This window comes from Xenopus laevis, chromosome 3S (genome assembly GCF_017654675.1).
Source record: "Xenopus laevis strain J_2021 chromosome 3S, Xenopus_laevis_v10.1, whole genome shotgun sequence".
NCBI classification, from domain to species: domain Eukaryota; kingdom Metazoa; phylum Chordata; class Amphibia; order Anura; family Pipidae; genus Xenopus; species Xenopus laevis.
Window position 1 is genome coordinate 86052116 of NC_054376.1, and position 20091 is coordinate 86072206.

Genomic DNA, 20091 nt, shown 5'->3' on the forward strand with positions numbered 1-20091 from the left:
ACAAAATAAAGTTTGCATCTGAAATCAGTAAATGACAAAGCTATTAAGAGAAAGCCATTGCATGGGAACTTGAGTGATTCACTTGATACTTGCTAACTGAGAGGATATGCTGGTGTGGATAGTTGGAGTATATGTGGCATTTTGGGAGGGAAAAAAACAGCACTCCTCTATAATTGAGCCCATAGTTTACATCAACCACATAAGAAATAAATTGATTGCAGCAGTAGAGAATGACATAGTTCAAATAAAAGCTACACACAAAAATAAGATTTAATTATATAAGTGCCTGATGAGAACCTGCATTAAGCAATGATATGCTATTAACAAAGTATATATTTGGAGTTTCAGAAACCACTCTTAAAAATAAAGGGGACATTTTACTTGTATGTATTTTAAAAATATCATCAGATAACTTGCACCACCCACTCCAGAGCTGTTCATTGGATCTTGTCTGCTGTTGTTGGGGCTGCATTGGTTCTCCTTGCGACTGGGCTGTATGTTTTGACTTCAGTTTATGGTTCAAGTGCTGACCTGTCCAGATTGCTCAGCAAGCAAGGCACTTATCTTACATGAAGCTTTTGCATTAGGACAGTGTTCACTACTAAGTAAGAAAAACTATAGCTGTGCAGCTGTGGGGGCAGGAGATAATCATTAATAAAATGCAAATTACTTATTTATTGATTAAGCTTAGATTTAAAAAAAAGAGACAGCAATTAGCATTATTAGCATTAAAGTTTGCTGTTATTATAGTTCCCCTTTAAGAATTGGTGTGTATGTATATATATATATATATATATATATATATATATATATATATATATATATATATATATATATATATATATATATATATATATAGTATACATAACATATATAATTAATTAATGAACAAGCTACTCACAATTAACTTACTGCTTTCCATATAACTCACTATAAAACCTTTATCCTTATTAAGGAAATGTTCCAAGAGCCAAATCTTAAGCTTCTTACATGATTATTTCTATTAGGTTTGATGCTTTGCTTTGACGTCTGCAAATCAGGTTACATGCCTCTTGGGAATACACTGTAAAAGCAAAGGTCTTGGACAAAGGTTACTCTGTAAAAGGTTTACATTCTGTAAATGTAGGGTTTTTTATGCTTTATAGTATATGAGCAAGGGCATACAGAGAATTTTGATTGTTGCTATCTTCGCAGGGAAAACTGCAGTCAGACTTCTTGGAATCACAGGCAGACATTTCCAATTATCATGAAAGGTTGTGAGCTGGCTATTTAAACAGGACTGGGTAGCATGAAGAGCATGCACATGTTAACCCTTTAACTTAATACCAAAGAAGCAATATTTTATACTTGTATCGCTTTGATTTTATTCTGGAGGACTTTAAAAATTAAAAAGCATAATAAACACAGGTATGGCATATTTTAACCAAAATGTATGGGACCAGAAGTTCTCAGGATAACTGTGACATCGCTCGCATTACAGTCAGGCAATTTCTCTTGGGAACCCAGGGTCACAAGCATTCCAGTTCAAATCCTAAGAGCTACTAAAAATATGTAACATGTTTTGTCATCAAATTGATGCTATCTTAATAATCTTAACAATCATGTAATAATCATCAAGTATAATGTACTGTCTTATTAAGGAGTAAAAAAGAATTAAAGGGATAGTTCACCTGGAAGTTATTTTTTAGTATGTTATAGAAAAGGGCAGTTCTTAGGAACTTTTAATTTGTTTCACATGTTCACTTTCATTTCAATGCCTACAGGAGCAACATACCCATAGTCATCATAGCTGCCTGATTTCTGTTAGTAATTCAACTACTGCAATATACAGCATTTTTAGCAAAGCAGTCTGGGTATGTGTAGATTCCCCCACTCCCCATGTGGTTATAAAAGAATGTGTATCTGTACTGGTACATACAGTAAGTAGGCACAAACTTTCTGACATTTTCTATTTTGTACTTCTGTTTGTATCATAAGCATATCTGCCTGATTTGTTCAGAAAATTATAAAACTGCACTCTCTGAATGAAAAAGCAACAAAGAATAAACAGTATGGCAAAATATATATTTGGTTACCTCAATTTATATGTGATTCCTAAAAAATACAATAGCTGCAAGAGAGAAGGCTGTTTACTTTTCCCTTAGTGTTACTACTCATCAAGTGCTGTATGTTACAGGATGAGAAGCTACAATGGGACTAATATTGACCTGCTTAAACACAGAGCATTATAATTTTGTAAGGGTATTTAATTGCCATTTAAATATTAAGTTGGCATGGCCAAAGAAATATATACCAGAACTGTGCATGCTTAAATAAATGCAGTGCTATCTGATGATATGAATGCATGCATGTATGAAAATAAATGTATATACACAAGAAGCAAAGTGTAGAGTGTTGTCATTGACAGATGGCTGCTGATAATGAATAAACAGAATCTTCTTTTTTCTTGATTATTTCTGCAAGGACTTATAGCACCACAATGTAGTACACAATCCATTTTGCTAATACCTACAAGAACAATGCAATGCTTTTTATTGCTCAGTATTGCAGCTGATGAATTTATAGTCCTTGCTGTAGTAACTGCTGTATAGTGACCCTCAAGGTCATCCAAAGGAGCAGGTGTTCCAGGCATAGGCAGATTGCAGGGTACGCACTCTTTTTTACATTTTGTCTTCATCCATGCTCCATTCATGAGTAAAGGCCCCCATAGACGCGACGATTCTTCTTTGCGAAACGACCGATTTCAGCGCAGCCCGACCGATTCGTCAAATTATCGTGCGGTTAGTGGGATTCAAACGATCGAACATCTTACGATTTTTCGTCCGACATCTGCCAGGAAATTGATCGGCCAGGTTAAAAAATCTTTGTCGGTCCCAGTACAATCTATGGATGTTTGCAGGGCCAAGCAGGCAGCTCCCCTTTGTTTTCCTGGTAAATTGGTCGTTTTAGTTGATGGACAGTTCGAACGTTCGTACGATGGTTCTCAGAAGATCTTGGTCTCACGATGTGGATTGGATCTGTTGAAAATCTGTACATCTATGGCCAGCTTAACAGTCCAGCCATTGATGGTAATAATGCCCCTTTGAAACATGATGTAAACCTGATGTATTACTGCAATTATTTCAGCATAGTCCTGTGCAAGGTATAATTTTTTAGCATTTACATGGTGTATGCAAAAGAAATGAAGACATTAAATTAAGAAAATTATTTTTAAAGTAGAACGAAAGCTAAACTAAAAGTATTGCTTAACAGAAAGGCATCTTTATATTTCACTTACTGAGCTTAGTTATTCATGTGTTGCTGCTTGCACTCTGAAGCAAGCTTGCTACTTCAAGATAGCGAGTTTCTCAGATGACATCACCAAAATACGTCTTTGCTTCCTCCCCACTACAGTAAGAGAACATCCTAGTTACGATGATGCACTCCTAGTTAGCTCGGGTCAAGGGTAGAGATTCTTCACGCATACACACTAGTGAAATGTAGGCACAGGAAGTAGCGTTTACCTAACTAAGATGGCGGGGTGTTCAGAGACAAAGCTTGTGAACATCCCAATCAACTCAAAATAATTATGCACTTAGTTTTGTGGGCTAAAAGCATAGTGATGGGCTCCAACTTTGTTACAAGTGTTATTGTGGGAGGTGGTTAGTTGTTACCTTTCATTCTTCTTTAAGAAAATAAATTAACCAAGAAAAGATAAAAAAAACACCAGTTCAAAGAAAATCAGTGCCTTCAAGTAAACTTTCCTTTCTGGGATTTAAAATTGATGAAACATAAAAACAAAACAAAGGAAAAATCCTGTCTGCATATGTTTTTTCCAGTATAGGGAGGAATAGTCAATATCAGGCACACCCTCCTCCTAGGGTTATCATATCTTCCCAACTAGTATGTCAATACACGCTAGCATTGCTTTCAATAAAGCTGCAAGAAAGTGAGGCTTAATCATCAAAAAAAAACCTCCCAAACTGAAATGCAAAATAAAAACTTGTATGCAGCAAATTCGTATTTTCCTCATTATTTTCAAGGGGATCTTTCAATTCTCAAAAAAACATTTTAAGAAGCTTGAATCAAAAAAAATTGTTCACATTTTACCTACAAATCCCACTGACTTCTACATGAACTCGACAACTTTTAGAAGCCAAATTTTTACAAACGCGTTTTTTTAGCTACAATATAATAGGCATATGTGAGTTTTAGTGCAAATGAAAACTTAAACACCATAAGAAATTTGAATATTGATAAATCAAAGCCAAAGAGTGTGTGATGAGATCTTCTCCTAGCTTTTTGTGGCTGTTGAAGTTTGGATGGATTTGAAAAGAGAAAAGGATTCCTACAGAAATTTCACAGAGGAGATTGCAAAGAGCTCTGGAGCAATTGTCCAAAATCTCCCGAAATAATTAACTTAGATGTTTTAGCCATGGGACTTCCATCTGCTACCCATCACCCAACATAAACACAAACATAAAACAGAAAACTTATAAACATGTAAAACGTAAACCATGCATCATAACATAAAATACAATGTAAAATATAACATGCAATAAAATATAACAGAAAACACAACACACAACACATAGCACAAAATATAAATCAGATTTCAAAATATAATGCAAAACATATTACTAAAAATACCTTGTACAAAAAATAACAATAAACATAACTAAAAACAGAGAACAAGATAAAGCATACCACAAAATACAACATCATAAACAATGCTAAATATAAAGCAAAACATTACACGTAATAAAAAAAAACATATAAACCATAACAAAAAAATAAAAGGAGACCTAACATATAATATAAAGAATAACAGAAAACATAACACATAACAATTGAAAATATAAAACAAAATATAATGCAAACCATAACACAAAGCATTTGAGAGTTATGGATTCTTTGTTGTTACGGTTCACACATTTGTTATCTAGCTTCAAAATTTTACCAGCCTATAAGATTCAGAAGATAAAAAGACTGCAGTTTGGAAATCTTAATTGAGAATTTTTATCCTTTCTTACAGTCCTCACTGCTGGATCAGTGAAGCCGGTGTGCAAATGTTTTTTTCACTGGTACAAGAGGAGGAAGGATGCAAATTTCATCAGTAGATAAGGTTCAAGCAAAAGAATGCAGCTTGATTTATTTTTATTTGTAGTCCTCATTGCTAGAACAATGTAGTTAATTTTGGAATTGTTCCATACAATGGTTAAACAAGCACAAGAGGAGGAAGAAAATTTCTCCAACATGTTATCATTTAGAGAATTTTGTATTTTTATTATCCTTTGTTATAGACCTCACTGCAGCTAAACAGTTTTCAAGTTGTCCAGTGGATCAAGCAAAAGAGAAGAAAGAGGCAAATTTCACAAGCAGTTAAGATTCAGAAGATAGACGGACTGCAGCTTGAATTTTAGCTTTTTATTTTGGAACTTTGGGATTTTTAAGCCTGTGATTAGAAGATGTTCCTGAAATGAGTCAGGCTTTTTTTTTCCACAGCAGCCACTTGTGTTTTTAATCATTTAATAAAAATTGGTTTTATTTTTTGATAAGGTGTTTTCTACACTACAGTTTTCTTTTTCAATTTTTTAATGGCGTTGCAGTTTGAGTCCTGCATGACTGAATACACACCTTCAGTAACTCTATGAAGTCCATCTCTCAATATTTAACTAGGAGCAAGGGGTAAGTCCAAATATGTTTTTTTTCCTTACTTCTGGAATTATGTAGCACAGTTTGAAAATGTTCCACACACTGATAAAGCAAGTACAAGAGAAAAAGTGGCAGATTTCACCATCAGATATGATTCGGAAGATAGAAAGCCTAACTTTTTATTTCTTTAAGATTTTAAAATTTTAAATTCTTTTTTATGGACCATGCTGGCACAGTGTAGGTTATTTCAAATGTACCTATACTGGTGAAGCAAGCACCAAAAGAGGAAGGAAGCAGATCTTACTAGCTGCTATGTTAAAGGAGAAGGAAAGCTCCAAGACAGTTTATTGCCAACATATTAGCCACAATAGTGCAAGCTAGAATGCTATATTTATTCTGCAGAATGCTTTACCATACCCGAGTAAACAGCTCTAGACACTGTCTCTGTTTGTTTAGGATAGAAGCTGCCATATAACCTTGGTGTGACATCACTTCCTGCCTGAGTCTCTCACTGCTCACTTACAGCTCTGAGCTCAGATTACAGCAGGGATGGGAGGAGGGAGGGGGAGAGGAGCAAACTGAGCATGCTCAAGCCCTGCCCTGGAGGTTTCAGCTGAAAACAGGAAGTCTGATACAGAAGCCCATGTGTACACAATTGAAGGAAAGAAATGTGGTGTTTCTTTTGACAGAGGACTTAGCATTACTCTGAGGGTTTACTGGTGTATTTATATAGACCTTTCTGATAAAGCTTACTTAATTTTAGCCTTTCCTTCTCCTTTAAGATTGCAACCTTTATTTTATCTCTCTATATTTTGTTATTGATTATTTTTTATGGCACTCACTCCTAAATGATCAAGTCGTGAGTTATTATTTATGAAACCTGTACTGCTGCTGTCTGTAATGTGCTCTTAAATCCACCAACTAGCAATTTAATCTGCCAATCTGCCAGAAATCTGGAAATATTTTTGGGAAATACCCCAACTTCATAAACTGGGTGATGCTACATGTAGTCCAATACATACCTACCAAATCACAACAGGTACATTTTTTTCAGACTGGAAATGCAGATCTCACTGTATGTTAAAATGCTTAAATATCTCTTTCGATTCCTTGTATAGACGTATTTGATTTTCCAAAAGCACTCGGGGTTTGGCTCAGCACAATCTACTATACATACACACATTCACTCATCATTCTATTTTACATTCCCATTACTCATTCTATTTTGCAAATTCATCAGCTGAGGAAACAACACCATTCAATAAATAATTCCACTTTAATGGCAAAGTAATAATTTAGACAGTTACACTGCGCACATCTGCAAAAAAATAGATGCAAGCTGGTTTACAGGCTAGAGTAACAATCAACTTATAGAAAATACATTGTCCAGTTAAGTCTGATTCCACCAAAACGTATTAGAAGGGCTTTACAAAGACTACAAAACTTTTCAGATGAATTTTCACTATTTTTTGTATATTTACATGATATGTTACATCAAAAATGTACAAAATATAAAATGTATACAGACAAATGTTTCACAAACGTTTCCTTTGTTGTAAACTACATGTACTCACTGAGATGTATTGCAGGAAGTCTTGTGCATGGTAAAGTCTGGTGTTTATCAGATGTGCTAAGACAGTGGAACCCCAGCTATTAATTGACTACAGCTCCCAGCAGTCATCTACAGCCTCTGGATGCTACTGGGTAATCTAGTTCCATAACAGCTGGATTTACATCCCTGTTCTAGGAAAACATGTGCAGGTTTGTCTAAATCACATACCTACTGTATAATAGATGGACACCTAGAAATCTGAGCCAGAAATTAAATTTATGCCTCCTTTAAAAAAAAGTGGTCTCTAGCTGTTGTAATAAAATGGTGACTTCATTGCACATGCATACGTACATCCGGGCAATAGCACCGTGTAGGAATTTGTTCTCCTAAAAAATGCAGTTTGTTTGAATAGAATTGTTATAGTTAGCTTTACAGTAGATGACCAAATGGTGGCCACAAGAAGAGAGTAGCACCAATTTATAGCTATTGAAGGTAGCATGTTTTTTATTTTTTTCTACACAATGCCATAGCCCTTGAATGAATTCTTGTTTTACTTGTTCAAATACATTTTCAGTTCTGCCACTTATCAGGTCTCATGCAATTTGTGAGTTCTGAAATTTCCATAGAATGTATTGGCTCCATGAATAGGTTATGTAACATGCTCACTGCAGCTCCTGCATAGTCATAACAACTTTAAGTACAAGACAAACACACCGGGAGAGGGCAATGAACAAATGAACAACTTGAAGTTGCATTCAGTCTCTTTTAAACATACGGAAAACACATGTAAATGAAATATACACCAACAGGAGAGAATACAAATTTGTTTTGCTTGGTTTGTTTTAAAGGGTGCAAGGCATTTTGTTCTCAACTTTGCTATCTATATACAACTCCCACCCCACAAACTGTGCAAAACCAACCCTTTTTGTAAAATAAAAACTCTATACTGTTTTCGGTGTTCTATTGACACCAAGTATCCCATGTACAATAGGAGGAATTGAAACATGCCTAAAATGAAATATAAGCTGGGGTTTTCAAAGGAATAAAACCTAAAATCTTTGTGCTCATGCTTCATCAAGTGCATCCAGCTCTGCTGGAAATTCATTCAAAATATTATATCTGTTCATCAAGAAGGCTTAAAAAAATTCTACTGAAATCCACCTGTTTCTTGGTTGAAGTGACGGTAGACCTGTGCTGTTGGTTACCTGTATTTAAGAGATTAAAGAAGTGAAGCTAACCAGAAGGAAGTAAGACTGTAAAGGTAATAAACTCTTGTTTTAAACATTCTAAAATTCTGTGCTCAATGGACAATTCATTAGTAAAATTCTAAAACATAAGCAGCAGAATAAAACAATGGTTCTTGGGCAATGCCTGACTGGTAAAGTATTATGATATTAAGGCAGTGAGACAGCACCACAGGAAATGTTTCTCTTTGTTCACTACTAAGGCTTACTTAGATGAAACTGAGAAAAACCTTAATCAGTGTTCATTAATTATTGACAGTAAACAGTTGAAGCTGGGCAGACAGGTGGCCATTATAAAAACATTATGACAAAGAACACTATCAACTTAAACAATATGAATTACACTGCATTGTTCATAACCGTGAGCATGGCAGTTCAGAATTACAATTGGCACTTATCCAGTATATCACAGTAGATTTTCTGGTTGCACATCATACTTTTGTGCTTCTCTGAGGACCTTTCTTCTGATTGACCGTGGAGGCAGTACACAACAATCTCACTGATGTAGTCATGTGACCGGCACCATGTATTACATCAGAGGTTTGAAGTGAATTTTTTCAAAATACTAGGAAAAAGCACTGCACAATGGATACAGTATATCATTGAACAAGAAAACACATTATACACAGAACCTGTGCTGTAAACCTTTTGGAAAGCAAAATAATTCCAGTTTGGCTAACAATTGTGCAATCTGCTTATTTACCCTTGTCTAGGGCACTCTCTAGTTGATTAAACTAGTCTCATTCTACTCCACTGACTTTAAAATTAAATTGATTCAAGCAATCCACTTCAGTTTTTATTTCGACTGTCTGCTGCCAACCAGCATATTTTCCTGGTACTGTGCCTTTAGTGTGCTGCTTTACGAATGGCAGTGATCGAGTGGAAATAAACACGTTTCTTTTTTCAGTAACTATTTCAAATCCTTCATTTTTCTCTTTAAAGCGTTGATTCAAGTGACGGATCCAAAATTTCATCATGGTGGCTTGTGCTATCACTGTCACAGCTTTGTGCACTAGAAAAATTGGCTGCTTCTTGGAGTCGCATCAACATATTCATCTGAAATGAGGAATAAAAGGTGCACCACTTATTTCAATTCATGGGAGACAATATACAATATGAATGATATCAAAAAACACTTTATAATTCTAGAAAAAAATACATAACATTGGGTATAAATACAACATTAACTCAGGGTGAAAATAAAAAGGATTGTAAAATATTATTCAGCTCCGGGAGTAGGAAAGATTATGGTAGTCTCATAGCAGCAATCCATTTTAGTTAAGGAATTGTTCATGCATCAAAACATGAACATTGTGTCCTATGTTCTTTATATTAGGAAGGCTTGTTGCAGCAAATAAATCAATGATGATTTATTTGATGGCCATTTTACCTAAGCATCACTGCAAAGTCTGCAGGGAACAAACCATCTGCAACATCTTGCTCAATACCAAAAAGTCAAGGATAAACTAACAAGTTTGTCATCAAATTGTATTGCCAGTAACACTGAATACTATCAAAACACTATTTATATTACCAATTTAATTGACTTTATAGTAATTTTAGTCATTGCAACAGATTATATATATGTAGTTTTCTAACAATATAACTTTTATGCTGATTATATTTTAAATTGTGTTCATTAGTGATGGGCGAATTTGCACCGTTTTGCTTCGCCAAAAATTTCGCGCTAAATTTGCGAAACAGCGCCGGCCTCTTGTTTTTTCAGTTTTTTTGGGAATTTTCACGCCATTTTGCTTATTTATTCGTCGGTGGGGAATCGTACAAATTCAGCGTGAATTTGCGCCACACGAATAAATTCGCCCATCACTAGTGTTCATATGTATACCTTTCTTAAGTCGAGTGTACAATGAACCCATGAAATTTGCAAATCCTAATTATTTAGGGGCAGATTTATCAAGGGTCGAAGTGAATTTCGAGGGAATTTTCGAAGTAAAAAAATTCGAAGTCATTTTTTGGATATCGAAATTGGATATTTTGGACATCGAATAGCATACTACGACTTCGACTTAGATTCTAAATAAAATCGTTTGAATATTCAACCATTCGATAATCGAAGTACTGTCTCTTTAAAAAAACTTCGACTTCAATAGTTCGCCAATTAAACCTGCCGAAGTGCTATGTTAGCCTATGGGGACCTTCTAATGCATTTTTCTATGTTTTTTGAAGTCAAAGAAAAACCGTTCGATCAATCGCTGAAATCCTTCGAATCGTCGATTCGAACGATTTAATTTGCATGTGCAAATTAGGGATGGGAAGGGGGAAACATTTTTACTTCCTTCTATTGTGATAAACAGTGTCAGACTGGGACACCAGGGGCCCACCCAAAAACCGCAGACCAGGGGCCCACTCTTAGTACTATTATTCTTTCTCTACTCACTCAACCTCTATTCTCCTAGTCTCTTTTCTTTATACACTATAATCTATTATTCCATCTATTTAGCCTCTTTGTTCACATAGAAATAGGGAATGACCATGAAATAGGCCAAATCTTTTCCGGTTATCCTGGTAGGCCAGTCCGACACTGGTGACAAAACGTCACACAATTTCCCTCCCGGCCCCTAATTTGCATATGCAATTTAGGATTTGGCTCGGCCAGGCAGAAGGATTCGGCCGATAGAAACTGATATAGAACACCCTAGAAATGTCTACAGGAATACAAACTGTATGTAAATATAAGTATTCATTTTTTAAAGTTAATCTCGTATTGAATATCAATTGCTTCTAGGTATGGTGTCAGGGCAAACTAGGAACACTTGCTGATGCATTTCATAAATAAAGAACTTGAATGTTTGTTTTCTCCTTTTAAAAAGATAAAGAAGTCACAGACTTAAAGCAAACTTTATCAGATTTAGGCAAAAGGAAGAAAACTATTATTTTATGTAGATAAAAGAATCTGCACCTTTGATTTAGCCTGAATTTAATGATGCATGGCAGTGATTATCATCTTCCTGTGGAATAGGCCACAATATGTTCAGCAGAACAATAAAGGTAAAATTGAAAAATAAACATTTATTAGCATAAAGAAACCATCACATCTGTACCGCAGCACCATCTGCTGTTCTTTTGCTGCTATTATCATTAAAACTAAAACACTGGAATTGTTTCCAATCTTAATGCAAATGGCTTGTAATTAATTTGATCTAATCCAACACTGGTAAAATGCATACACATCTTTACATTTTCATCTTTTTCTGTTTTCAGTTCCTCTTTCTCCTCCTATTTTGTTTGTTCTTTCTCTCTCGTTGTGCAACTTGTTAGATCTGCTTTTGTCTAGTTTACCTTATTGTAATTATTTTGTGTTTCTCTCTTTTTATAGTGTATTTTAACCATTCAGGAAAGGTATTATTATCTTCTCTCATTCCTAAATTAGCTTGCCATCCATTGCATGCAGTTGTTTGTGTCTCTTCAATTAACTGGCTTGCGTATGTTTCTGCCTTACCCATTTCATGCATTCTACAACTTTGTACTCTTTTTTTGCTTAGCCATTTGAATGCATCTATGTTTCCAACAACGTCACTGTTGTCACATCTGTCATGTGACATCACTAGTCACCTAATATAACTTATAAAAGGTTAGCAGGTTATTAATTGACCTGTCTGCATTATATAGATACATTCAAGTGACTGTGAAGAAGTGGTTTTGTGCACATTGATAACCGATGGCAAACTCACTCACTTCAACCACCAGTACATCAAAGTTTAACAAACATTTTACTAGCACCAAACTATTATTATTTCAAAGCTGTTTACAACCAACATATAGCAGGCTCATTGCTGTGGATTTGTAAATACCTAGTAAACATAAATATTATTTTCCTATATAGCAGCAACAAATATCACTGCACTTCATGTTTACACAATAAATCTCAAAAGGTTACAATGTGAGATATGTTTTAGGATTGTGACCTTATAAGTGTGGTATGCCATATTAGTCTGCAATTGTGTTGTGGTTGTGGCAATTATGAGTGATACTCGTTGCTTTTTTCTTTTAAATCAGTTTTTCATATGTTTCTCAGTTTGGTCCAGGGCCACCATCAGGGGAGCACGGGGGTGGCTGGCTGTGCTGCAGAAGAAGCTGGGACAGAAAAGAATGAAGAAGCCATGGCGTTGAAGAACGAAGAAGCTGCAACAGAAAAGAACTAAGAAGCTGCAACAGAAAAGAACAAAGAAGCCTCAACAGAAAAGAACGAAGAAGCCGCAACTGAAAAGAACGAAGAAGTCGCAACGGAAAAGAACGAAGAAGCCGAAACGGACAAGAACGAAGAAGCCGCAACGGACAAGAACGAAGAAGCCGTGACAGAAAAGAATGAAGAAGCTGTGACGGAAAAGAACAAAGCAGACCACCAATGTTTTTTTTAACTTGTAAGGGGGGCCATGGCCATCAGTGGGGTTGGCTGTCTCTGGGGAGGACGAGACACCGAGATTTCTGATGGTGGCCCTGTTTGGTCTCAAATATATATCAGTTTGTTCAGGCATCTGAATATAAATATGTACATTCATTATTTTGCATTTAAGATTTGGGCAAACAAAGTATGACACTGTTATTGTGATACCTTTAGCTTTTGGAAAAAGTTGTAAGTTTAAAAATGTAGTATTGTGATACCTTTAGCTTTTAGAAAAAGTTGTAAGTTTAAAGATTTAGTATCTTTATATATCTATCAAAAAGTAATACTTCTCTTTTATATTCATTACTTACCAATGGATCGCCCTCTTTTTCACTCTGTGAAACATTTTTTGAGGTTGTTCCCTCTTTGGCAGTGGCATATCCATCATAGCCCACATCCTCTGGTCTCAACTGTAATAAAGCTGGGCTTTCCTGCTGTGATGAAAAAGTACTCCAAGGAAAAGTTTCTAATACCCACTTTGAAGGATCTTCCCAAGGGGCTCTTTTTCCATACATCTGCAACATTATGTTTGGATTTAAATAAATCATTACAAACACCAAAATAACAGGGATCCTAACAGTTACTAAATGACACATGTTTAGTGGTACATAGCAAAAAAATCAGCAATTATGTAGCTTTAAACAGTCTTCTTCTCCTACTGCTACAATATAGAAAGTAAATCCAAAGAACTAACTGTTCCTATGGAAAACTACACTTGTGCAATTTAGTACATTAACATATGTTTTGCTGTAACATTTTTAGACACTATGGGCAATGGCAGGGCAATTTGGGACAAGCATTTCAATAATCGGTTGCAGGTACATATAGAGGGAGATTTGGCATATTTGGCCCTTTGTAAATTGGCTACTAAAACGAGGCAGGTTTAACACCCAGAATCACCTTGTGTCCCAATGCTCCAGTTATCTTTTTTTTTTATAAATATGGTAAGTTTAAAAAAAATTATTCTTGTACCTGAAGTCCCTCTCTCACTGCCTCCAGAAGATAAGGAATTACTGAATAGTTCCAAAGGTCCATATACCATATTCTGGATCCATCCACATCCATTGGGCAGGAAAGCAAAAGTCTGGGACCTAGGTAATATATATGGTTATGATAATGTTATAATAACATATTACATTTATATTCACTCATACCCATTTTAAAAGAGCTCAGCTTATATATACAGCTGTAAAAACAAGTTACTTGAAAAATGTGCAGCAATGTCAAGCATAAACATGCAAAACATCACCAGTGGCACTTGATGCAGATCATGCCATGGGAATTAAACTACAATCATTATACTCCAGAATGTCAAACTCAGTGGAGTAGAGGTCCATGCTACTGTATCACAGAAGTATTTGACTGAAGTCTATATTTTGAAAGATTTAATAAAATCATGTTTTAATGGGTTTGATGGGTTGCTTTAAATTTGCCACTGTATTGATCTGTATTTCAATTTCTAGTGCTTCCCTATTATGTACTGAAAAGAAAAAAAAATATATTAATTAAAATATGGATTGCAGAAATGTTTATGGATAATCATCAGCAAAGAAAAATAATAATTAGAATAAGGTAGTGTTTGAGCAATCCAATAGATTAGAAAATAAAATACATTAACTATGTATATTAACTACGGTGTATTTAAATGCACACATAAAGATGAATAAAGGTAATATAACGAGAAAGATCCTCATAACTTTTTTTTTTTATAGAACAGGGTACCAGCTATTTATTCAATTAATGATGATTTGAGGTTATGAGAGATGTATCTACAGTTCACATAATTAAATAGGAGTGCATGAACCATAAAAATGCAAATCAGCCTCTTATGAAAACCGAGGAAATGGTCAATGGATGCTGCAAGTTCCCTTAGTGAAATCTAATGCATGGGATTCAAGGAACCATACAACCCTAACTTTTATAAAGATGTATGTAAGTGGGTACCCTGTGCTTAATAACTAAACTACATTATTTCTTATTGTTTTAAGCATATAAAGCTTAAAGGCATATCACACACATTTCTGAAATTCCCGCTATCTATAACAATGTTTTCCAAGTTTTCCAAATAATAGATTCTATCATGTTTACATTAAATTAATATTGCAGAGATATGTATTTGAATAAATCACAGGGATACAAAGACAATACTGCTGCTTACACTGCTTGTAGTGAATTTTAATATTTTATAAGACCTACCAATGGTTACATCTGAGGAACTGTGTGTTTCCAAGAAGCCATTGATATGGTGCCAAGCTTTTGGAATCCACTCAATGATTTTTATAAGGTCATTATTCCTCATGTTTTGCTTTATCTCTGTTTCAATCAATTTCCGTCGTAAGTATCTTCCAAGGAAGCCCTTAACTGGATCAGTATGATTTGAACAGAGTACCCATCTGCAATGGTCAACACAGACACACATTACATAAAAGAAACAATCCTTACATTTAATTATGATGGGTGTTTTTCACATAAGCATTCATCATTGATGAATCCATGTCAATTACATATTCTAAATATTTCCCGGGAGGATACAGTGTATACAATTTATTCATTATACAAGATACTAAATACATGCATGTAAACTATATGTAATTTGTGCATATCCATACTGAATTAATAAGAAGGATGAGTGGTTTAGCTAAATGTTAGACGTTGGTTTCCCTAGATAAACTGCACTTCTTGGCATATAGAAGGGGTGCATGAAAGCAAGTAAGAGTTACAAAGGGAGCCAAAATGAGTTGCTAGTGCAACCATTGTGCCCACAACTGCACCTTAGCTATACAAAAGATCTTTCAAGAGATGTTAAGGTGGCCATACACAGAGAGATCCCCCTTGATGTGGGCAATATCGGGCTGATCCGATCGTGGGCCGAACAGATGCGGCCGCGATCCGACTTTCGGCCACATCTCGACCGGGGAAGCCCGTCGGGGAAGCCCCCCATACAGACTCGGTCTGTCGGCAGCTTTTATCGGCCAGTGTATGGCCACCTTTAGTTCTTGGTTAAAATTATCGGATATTTGGGATGGACATGACCAATACCGTACAACATATTTTAACATAAATGGGGGGATGTAATTTGTTCTGCTAGCACAAAAAAACATTTGCAAAGAACATAGTGAATGATAGCGACCATGTTTATGTCCTTTTTGACAGTTACAGACAATGACTTCCTCATAGTTTGAGACCAAATGGCTTTTGTGAACATTCACCGTGTATGTAATAAAATTTTGCAATCACAAAGCGTATTTTGTGACAAATATTTAACAAAATTCCAAAGCAGGTGTTATTGCTAACCTTTGCATAGAGATGTAAGCAAATTATTTTATATTGGGAGCAGTGCTAAACATTTGCAAAAATGCCATTTTAAAAATCGCATGTGATTTTAATGTCTGAAAAGTGTTATGTAATTAGTTGCTTTGTACAAAAAATGCAAAGCAACTGGAAGCAATGTGGGAAAATGATATTAAGAAAGCACTGAATTACAGGAAGGCATTCTCACATATCTATTGTAGCCTATTGTAAGATAATCATTTACATAATGTCTTGTCTTACCTGAAATTGTGGTGCAGCTCTAAATTTGGTGAGGATGAAATATTTTGATTCATTGTCCCAATTATAAATGGGCTATAAGAAAAAAAAGAAATAAGAGATGGTACAAACATTAGAACAAAGCATTTTGCAAATGTAGACACAGAAGCAAAAAGCAGGTACATTGCATATTGCAACCTGATTAACACTTTAATGACAGAAAACCCATTTACACTAAAAAAAGATAATCCTAGCAGATTTACATCATTTAAAATGTTATCACATTTAATATCTCTATGCTGATCAAAAAGATCAAAAGTGTTTTAAACAGAAGCCATCAGTAATTTTATACTGAATAGTAACCATTGTTGCTTTTCTGTAAAACATCTGATGGTTTAGAGATCAGCAACTAGAAAGGAGCATATAATGAGATCCACCCAAAAAGCAAAACAAAAGTTTAGAAAAATAAAAAATCATTTGAGCCTATGAGTAAATGCCCCAACAGGCACAAGACGTGTTAGGCCTCCTCATAAATTATTTTTTTTATTTTTTATTAACTTATGTTTGGATTTTTTGAGAGATCTCACTACCATTCTCCTTTCCAGTTGCTGGCATGCACCCTCAGACTGGGGTTAACAGTGAGATATCACCTTTGACTTTACTGAATATATTTCAGGTAGTGCCATTATATTACTAGTTTACCATTTTTCTATTTTGGGCTCTATGCACTGCTTACTCTCTATGGTTTAGAAATCAGCCCCACAGCCAGAAGCTGTGTTGTTTAAAAAAAATGTAGAAGAACAGGGAGGGTGTCATATTTGGGTTAGGGGCAGATTTTTTTTTTTAATAGTTACAAATATATCCAGTTTATCCATAGTGGCCTAATGCTAATGTGTTTATGTTAAGTTTTGTGTGCAGAGCAGTAAACTCACTAACTGGAAAGAGGGGCACACTCTTTCTCAGATGGTCCTTCTTCCTGCTGTAAAACTTTATCCTATTAACATGGGAATGTAATAAAAGTCGCAAAGAGCAAAACATTTCGCACCAATAAGAATAAAAATCCACATCTCGCAATTTAATATTGCTCCTTAAACTGTTATTTCATTGTGAATTTTAATTGTGCATTGCGAATTTTAAGAAGTGTTTGAAGGTGTCGTAATCTTTTGACGCAAACATTACGACTTTTTCAGTAAAAAGTTTTATTACATTTACTGCGCATTGGCGCTAACTATAAAATTCGCAAACAGTCTTACACTGTCAGAAGTGGTCGCTAAACATTTTCCAGGTTTGCAAAAGCCATATTAAATCAGTGCAAAATTTGTTCACATTGCGAATAGTTTTATTACATTGCCCCGTAAGTCTTTCTAGAGGATTGGGGCAAACCATGACAGGATAGGCAGGAGAAAAGCAAGAGGGTAGTTTGCAAGATTTACTTCCAACATTCTGGCCAGAACAGAATCCCATAAGAACATGGACCAGATCAACGGTTCAACATGATAACATCACATGTAACATGAATTTTCCAAATAATTCTTGGGAACATAAAATGTATTTTGCAATATATATTTTTTTTATTCTGCAAGGTTCTTTGGAAGACTAACTCTAAAATAACACTGAAGATGAACTGCAACTCCCCTTTTGACAATCTTAGCATATTAATTGATTATAAGCACTAGAACCATAACATGTAATACAGATTCTATTTATACACCACTCATGTTAAAATGCCCTATCCTATAAAATCAAAGCACAGTAGTTGGAGGGGCCTCTCAGGTTAATACACACATCATATGCCCATATCGTTCATAAGGCTGGGAAAATTACTGAATCCTTGTTTTAACAGTTGGAGCTGGTATTGCAAAGTTATTAGTTGGCCATGGGTTTAATATCGCTTAAAGTCATAATACATCTTTAAGGGAAAGTTCCCAGGAGTAGTGCCAAAACGGGCATTATAGTCAATCTGCGTAGAAGTATCCATTGTGGTACATCCAGTCCCCAAACCAACTTATTAGGCACAAAACAATTTGGTGTTACTTAGCTGAATTCCATCATAAGGTAAATCAGCCTAATAGCCAGATAGGTACCTTTTAACATATCCCAAACATTGTAACACCAGGCTCAGTCTATGGTCATGCGCCTTCAAACACTTCTGATTTCTCAACACAGCCGTGACTTTTGAATATTTATTCAAGTTTATTTTTGTATGCAATCACAAAAGGTCAAAACAAAGTAATGTAAAAGCACAGACTGTACCCAATGAGACTTGACAAGAATCATTGCAGAATGTTGCAGTAAGGGAGCAATAAAAACTGTCATTATCACAGTGAGGTGAGAGGCATAATTTGACAGTATAAGCATGTAATTCTCTATGTACTGTATAAACGTTTAATAATAAATAATTTTCTTCTACAGGATAACAATAGGGAAAACAGAATCTACAACTGCTTGAGGGCAACAACACTCTCCAAAAAACATTTGGTTTGCAATGACAGAAAATTAGTCTGTGTTCCAGACATCAGTACTGTAAATCATTGGAGAGTCACATATAAATGTATACTGTCTTCCTGGCAGTTTCTGACGATTAAAAAAGTAGTTAGTATTTTGGTTTAGTTTTATGGATACTTGGCCATTTCTAAATCTCCCTCCCTTTATTTCTGTTATGTCATGAGATTTGAGTAATAGATTGAGCTAAACTGATTTTAATTCAATTTTTTTTTAGTTATTTATCAAGGGTCGATGTGAAAATTCTAAGTAAAAAAAAAAATTAAATTTCGAGCTATCGAAAATTTGAATATCAAAATTTATCATGTACTGTCTCTTTAAAATTTTGACTTCGACCATTTGCCATCTAAAACCTGCTGAATTGCTGTTTTAGCCTATGGGATACCTCCTAGAATCTATTTGGAGCCAATTGATGGACTTTGAAAAATTGAAGTTTTTTTTTTGAAAATACTTTGAATTGAATTTGATCGAATCTGATCGTACTTCGATTCGAATGATCGAACACAGCCTATTTTTTTTTTAATAAATTTCGGTTGATTCGAATCTCAAAGTTATGGGAGTTCAAAAAAAACTCCCATTACTTCGAAATTCGACCCTTGATGAATCTGCCCCTAAATGTATGATTGATGTGTGATAAAAATAACTTATTTCTTATTCTGTTAAATTTGAAATAATAGTTACTTATGTGGTTTTGTGTTTGTATTAACTTAGTGTTTCCCATGAAAAGATAGGTTTGATGCACTTAACTTTACGTATTTATAAAGAGGAATGCATACCATTTACTGTATTTGCAATTTAGAAATCCATTGAAGATATCACTCAGAGATCCGATATGGTGAAGATTATCAAGAATTATTACCAAAGGGAGGTCTCTATCATTATCAGCACTGCACTGATCAGCAAGCTTTGCTAAGTATTGACGCAGCTCCTGCAAAAAAAGATATGTTGGTATTACAACAAGCAATATCAACAAAGAGTACATAATGATCAACGACCATCAAGATTGCATTGATTGGTAAAACTGATCAAGTAAAAAAATGAGAATACAAACCAATCAAAGCACATTTGTATACTGTTGGTTTATATTGTAGGTGACCATGAAATAGAAATGTTCTAATATATTTTATATCTCACTATATATGTATATATATTAGATAATGTACCCTACAGTAATAAAGATATTAGGAGTCGCCAAGGAGTTACATGTCCATATAAGAGCAAAAAGC

At 34.9% G+C, this 20091-nt stretch overlaps 1 protein-coding gene across 6 annotated transcripts in view; it reads right to left on the minus strand.

Annotated features, from left to right (window-relative positions):
• Positions 1-6891: 6891 nt before the first annotated feature.
• Positions 6892-20091, minus strand: part of nav3.S (neuron navigator 3 S homeolog) — a 386349-nt gene continuing 373149 nt past the window's right edge. For all 6 annotated transcript variants that reach the window (XM_018255933.2, XM_018255927.2, XM_041588590.1 and 3 more), the window contains 6 exons: positions 19642-19793; positions 16388-16459; positions 15032-15228; positions 13808-13926; positions 13147-13350; positions 6892-9486 (listed from right to left, as the gene is read on the minus strand). In XM_018255933.2, coding sequence (XP_018111422.1) covers positions 9367-9486; positions 13147-13350; positions 13808-13926; positions 15032-15228; positions 16388-16459; positions 19642-19793 — 864 coding nt within the window. In that variant the 3' untranslated portion in view covers positions 6892-9366. The remainder of the gene's footprint in view (positions 9487-13146; positions 13351-13807; positions 13927-15031; positions 15229-16387; positions 16460-19641; positions 19794-20091) is intronic.